This window comes from Lipotes vexillifer, unplaced genomic scaffold, assembly GCF_000442215.2.
Source record: "Lipotes vexillifer unplaced genomic scaffold, Lipotes_vexillifer_v1.1 scaffold299, whole genome shotgun sequence".
NCBI lineage: Eukaryota > Metazoa > Chordata > Mammalia > Artiodactyla > Lipotidae > Lipotes > Lipotes vexillifer.
In genome coordinates this window covers 2,884,067-2,889,882 of record NW_006784347.1, presented here as the reverse complement: position 1 = coordinate 2,889,882, position 5,816 = coordinate 2,884,067, and the positions used below count along the sequence as shown (strand labels likewise).

Sequence of the window (5,816 nt, the reverse complement as noted above, 5' to 3'; positions counted from 1 at the left end):
CGCCAGAGCCTTTGCGCGCATGCGCAGGGTCTGCTCCATCCCATTGCCCTGGTACTGCGTGGCTCGCACGCGGGCGGCTTTGGGTGTCTCTGGGGGAGCTGTTTCCTCTTGGGTTTTCGGAAGGGTCTCAGTCCTGGCAGCATACTAGGCGCACTTGGTGGGCGGGGGAACTCTAAACAAAATTCCAATGCCTGGCCTCTCCCCGTTCTAATACTATTTACCTGGGCGGTCCCGGGCCTCTGCATTTTGCAGAGTTCCTGCAACCTTCCTCTGGGGTGAGGTCCTACTGCATCCCCCCAACCTTCCCGTCCCTAACAGCTGCCTCCTCCCCTTTTTTTCCCTGCATTTATTCAAAGTACACTAATTGGATAACATTATGTGCTGGGAGCTGTTGGGAGTTTCCAGGGTGAACAGGCTTTTCTTCAAATCTGCCCTTCTCCCCCACTCACCTACAAACATTTTTCTCCCCATCTCTTCTTTCCCTCCGAATTGAAGGGAGAAGAAATATAACGAGGTCCCTAAATACAAAATAGTACGAATTTTGTTTTGTTTTTATCCTAAAGCTATGTCTTCGATAAAGATTTAGAGATTTTCTGGTTCCATGCATAGTATCTGTATGCTTGTTGCATATAAAGGTGCTGCATTTGTTATTTTTAAAAATACACGATTTCGGTTTCTTCTTAGACACATAATACCTGTTCATTTTAAAATTGTATAAAATGGGGGTAAGCCAAACAAAAATTGAAATTGATTATAATTTTACCATTCAGAGTTAACCACTTATTAACATTTTGGTGTGCATCTTTCAAATCTTATGTGTCAGTGTGTTATGTGTCAGTTTTATTACCTGTGGATCCTGAGTCATCCAGGAAATGCTTTTCACAAAAACTAGGACATTATTAGTGAATAATAAATAATCATATAGCAACGATGGTGCAGAAGCAATGGTGGGTAAAACTGATACAGTGAATCAAGGCAGTGACACTAAGTTAGCAATGATCATTATTCTTCACCTTTGTGCAATGGAGGGAGGGGAGGGAATTTGGGCCAGCTTCACTTAAGAACATCCTTGATGACACTATAAGAATTATTAATTTAAATCTCGACCCTTGAGTACACATCTTAATATTTTGTGTGACAAAATGGGAATTATGCATAAATCACTTTTACCACAGAATTCAATGGTCATCTCTTGAGGAAAACATTTGTTCAATGTTTGAGTTGCAGGCTAAACTGGCTGCCTTTTCAGTGGAACATAGTTCTTGAAAGAATGACTGACAGGTAAACTATAATTATTCAGACTTGGGCACACTTGGGTTTGCTTCTCTGGAGCAGCTTCACTCTCAGGCTCACATCATCACAGCACGCAGTCCACTGGAAGAGAGGGGATATCTCACAAAAGTCTCAGTAAATACTTTACTGCATTGTGTTACATCTTCATCACCAAATTCCTGTGTCTGGGGGATGGAATGTACTGATTGGCTTAGGCCAGACAGACCCTCTCCTGAATCTCCATCCAAACTACAATAGGAAGAGTTGGGGGTGTATATGCTTTCCCAGGACAAGGTTGTATCTTTCAAAGGCAACTTTCACTTTTGACATTTTACTTCTGTTTCAGGTTATTTTCAGGTGCAAGCACAGAATAGTGGTCAGAGAGCACGGATCCTGGAATGAGATGGCCTGGGTTTGAATCCTGTCTGCCATTTACTCCTGTGCGAACCTGTGCAAGTTACTTAACCACCCACTCTTCTGTGAAATGGAACAAATAATAATACTACCTAACAGAGTTGTGAAGATTAAATGTATTCATAAAGGTAAAACACTTAGAACAATTCTGGGCACATAGTACCCAGTACTTGCAAGCAAAAGAAAACCCAATTTGGGGCTTCCCTGGTGGCGCAGTGTTAAGAATCCAACCGCTAAGAATCCACCTGCCAACGCAGGGGACATGGGTTCGAACCCTCCTCCGGGAAGATCCCACATGCTGCAGAACAACTAAGCCCGTGCGCCACAACTACTGAGCCCGTGCGCCTAGACCCCGTGCTCTGCAACAAGAGAAGCGCGCGCACCGCAACAAAGAGTAGCCCCCCCCAGCCGCAACTAGAGAAAGCCCACGCACAGCAACAAAGACCCAACGCAGCCAAAAAATAAATTAAAAAAAAAAAAAGAAAACCCAATTTAACGAGCTTAAACAACAAAGGAAATGTATTGGATGATGTAATTTCTGAGGTAAGGCAGGCTGTTGATCCTGGTTTCTCTACAACTGTCTAATTCAGATTTCTAGGACTCACATCTCTCCGTTCAGAACAGAGCCTGCTTTCCAACCTCTAATCATTAAACAAAAGGCACAGGCTTCCCAACTGGATGAATTTAGGTCACATGACTTCCCCAGAAACATTCACAGTAGCCAAGAGAATGCCTTGTAGTGACTGGGTTGGAGGTGAAATCCTTCTACATTTTTGCATTTAGGGAGATAGGATTGTGCTGATTGGTTAGGTGGGAGTAGAATCAACCTCCTATGACTCTCATAGCTGCTACACAGTGAGTGAGGCTGGCAAAAGTGCCTGCGAGAAGGGATGAAGATCATTGTTTGAATTTATCTATAGTAAAAAATAAGCCAATACAGCTTTTCTTAAAAATACCCTTTTCAGAATACAGAAAAGTTGCAAAAAGACAACAAAGTGGCCCATAATCCTGAGGTTCTGATAACCATCATTGATGCTTTTTTAAAAAGTACAAGAAAATACAAACATTTTATTCAGAAATGTATAAAATATAGCATAGGTAATTACTATAACAACTGACAAAATTTGAACACGGACTATAAATAAGTAATCGCATCAAAGTTCAGTTGTCTTGAATTTGATGATTGTGGTGTGGTTATATAATAGAATTCCTACAAGATACGAGCCGAAATATTTAGGGGTAAAGGGGCATGATTTCTCAGACTTGCTCTCAAATGGTTCAAAAAGTAATATGTAAAAGCCGTGTATATATATATTTACATAGAGAAATAGTAAATGTGGCAGATGTTAACATTTGGCAAATATGGATAAAGATTTGCAGCTCTACTGTATTTGAAATTATTAAAAATAAGACTGGAGAAACAGGCATAATAAACCTTTTGTTAGCATATTTATGCCTTCTCTGTAGTCTTTTGCATGACGCAAGTTAAACAACAACAACATCAACACCACCTAAAAAATGCAGCACATATCTGCCTTACCCCTCCCCTCCTTGATGGCCAGAAACCCCGGCCAAGTTCCTTCTGAGTCCTATCAGGGGAAAAATGCATAGCAATATATTTCTATATCAAGATTTTGAAAGAGAATTATTTTGGGAATCATCTGTGGTACTTGTTTAAGGCAAACATCCAGGGAAACTACCATCCGTCATACAGGCATAAACCCACTGCTAAGAGCCAACGCTCCAGCCACGGCTGACTGGGAACTGGCCCTTCGCGCTGCATGCCGGGATCTGGAGTCTTTCCCCTCCGAACTGCAAGGCGCTCTGGGATAGTCCGGCCTCTCCCTTATCTCGCGATGCTATCCTCTCTTCTTCGGGGCCCTCTGACCCCCCTCCCCAACGTGTTTTTCAAATCCACCAATGGGCTCATAGCGTAAGCTCGAACCAGCCAATCGGAATGCGGGGCCACCGGGAAATTTAAATCGCGCCGGCCGGCTGCTCGAGCCACACCGTCCTTTGGCTGACCGTGGCGGACGTCTCGAGCGCAGTCGATCCGCAGCCTGTGCGCCCCGCACCGCCTCCTGTGGAAGCTTGAGCCGGCTGTGTAGGTACGAACTGAGGCCGCAGCCCGGCCCGAGCGGCAATGGCTGGCCCGCAAGGCCGCGCTCGGATTGTAGGCGGCGGGAGGGGAGGCCCGGGGTAGGTGCCGGGCCTGGCTTTGGCCTCTCTGGTTAACGAGGCCTCGGGGGCGTAGTTCGTTGGCGAGACGGGCGTTGCACGATGCTTGGCTGTAGGGCTCGAGGCCCTCCGAACAGCCGCGATCGTCTTTGAGAGAGAATTAGAGTGAGGCCCGAGGAGGAAAGCCTCGGTAGGGGGCCCAGCGCCTCTGGCTCCTCCTCCGCCCGTTCCCGCTGCTGCTTCCCCGAAATGGGGTCGGGGGTGGGGGGGTGGGGCAGGGGAAGGGACTGGAGATGGAGGTGGCAGTTGCAAGTTCTGTCTCTTAACACGTAGGCCCAGGTTTGGCTGTGTCACAGTTTCGTAAAAGAACAGAATGGAATTAAAGATAGCCATTTGTAAGGAGGACTGTTACTTTTGTGCTCTTTTGGAGAATGCTCTTAAGTAGCTGAGTTTGAGTGAAGCACAGCTGATATCAGCCTAATTTAGTGGATTCGCTCAGAATTTCTGGAAATGAAAATGTATGCGAGATGCTGAAGATGCAGAACTGCCTCGCAGGTGTTCAGGGTGGGTGGGCAGGAAATTTTGTGAAAGACTCCACAATGTAATGATGAATCCGATTTTAAAAAAATTTTCAGACGTGGAGAATGTACCTGTTTTGGCCTTTTAAAGACAGTAGAGGCTCCAGAGGATCGGAATTTATGGCCCCTAGGACATAGATTTTAACTGTAACCTCATTTCCCCTACTTTGTCTTCAATTAACTATTTATGGATCCAATATAGAGTAGAGGCACACTGCCCGGTGTGGTAGTCCCCAAACGCATGTGGCTAGTCTGAATTGAGTCATGCTGTAAGCTTAAAGTCCCCGCAAGATCTCGAAGAAAAAAGAATGTAAAATATCTCAGTAATTTTTTGATGTAACGTGTTCAAATGAGAAAATATATGTTGGGTTAAATAAAATATATTATTGAAGTTAATTTCATTTTGTTCCTTTTTGCTTTTTTAAAAATGTGGCTACTGGGAAACTTAAATTTATGCAGCCTGCATTATATTTCTGGTGGACAGTACTGCTCCAGGAAGTATCAGCACTTCAGAGGGGAGGGGCCAAAGATCATTTGGCCAAAGCTGTTTAATAGTGCTGAAAAAGGAAGTTCTTCCTGTAATATAGAAATGTAGACTCAATATGTGTTTGATAATTCCACTAATGTTCATCTTATTGCACATCAAAATGATAAAAGGGAAATTTTTTTCTCTCCCTCATCTCACAGCTTTCTCCCTTTGTCTCATAACCATGTCCACCAATGAGAATGCTAATTCACCAGCTGCCCGCCTTAACAGATTCAAGAACAAGGGGAAAGACAGTACAGTGAGTACCTTCTGTTGCTTTCCTATGATATTTTTTAAACGGGAGTATATTTGGAAAGGGGGTCAAAATTTTGAGCGAATTTGAAGAAGTGCCCTCACTTGGCAACAAAAACTGATGTAATAGGTGAGATGATATGTTGTCTTTTCTCAAGGAAATGAGGCGGCGCCGAATAGAAGTTAATGTGGAGCTCAGGAAAGCTAAGAAGGATGACCAGATGCTGAAAAGGAGAAATGTCAGCTCTTTTCCAGATGATGCTGCTTCTCCACTGCAGGAAAACCGCAACAACCAGGTAAGTATATTTTAGCTTATGAATTATGGTAAACCCAGAAAAATCAATATGGGGCTTTCCTTAGAAATTTAAATAACATTCCTAGCTTTGTGGTTTTAACTATCAAATGTGAAGATCTGTTTTTGTGTGCTCCCCGTCAGTAATTCTGATGGGTTGTCTTTTTCCCGCCCACCCTCCGTAATCTACTAAAGCTGATTCTAAGGTTGTCTTTAGCTCTGATCTCCCTTCAAGTTTCCCTGCATTTCCAGTTGCCAGCTCATACCTTGACCTGGCCATTTAATTGTTAATTGGTTAATCGTG

General features: G+C 43.9%; 1 protein-coding gene across 2 annotated transcripts in view; it reads left to right on the top strand.

The window, feature by feature from the left end:
* The first annotated feature begins 3,692 nt into the window (after positions 1–3,692).
* The window catches only part of KPNA2 (karyopherin subunit alpha 2), a 10,557-nt gene continuing 8,433 nt past the window's right edge, over positions 3,693–5,816 (top strand). The window contains exons 1-3 of one of the 2 annotated variants that reach the window (XM_007456783.1): positions 3,693–3,794; positions 5,130–5,227; positions 5,379–5,516. In XM_007456783.1, the coding sequence (XP_007456845.1) occupies positions 5,153–5,227; positions 5,379–5,516 (213 nt within the window). In that variant the 5' untranslated portion in view covers positions 3,693–3,794; positions 5,130–5,152. Of the gene's footprint in view, positions 3,795–5,044; positions 5,228–5,378; positions 5,517–5,816 lie in introns of those variants that run through there. The other variant, XM_007456782.1, reaches the window with a different exon arrangement.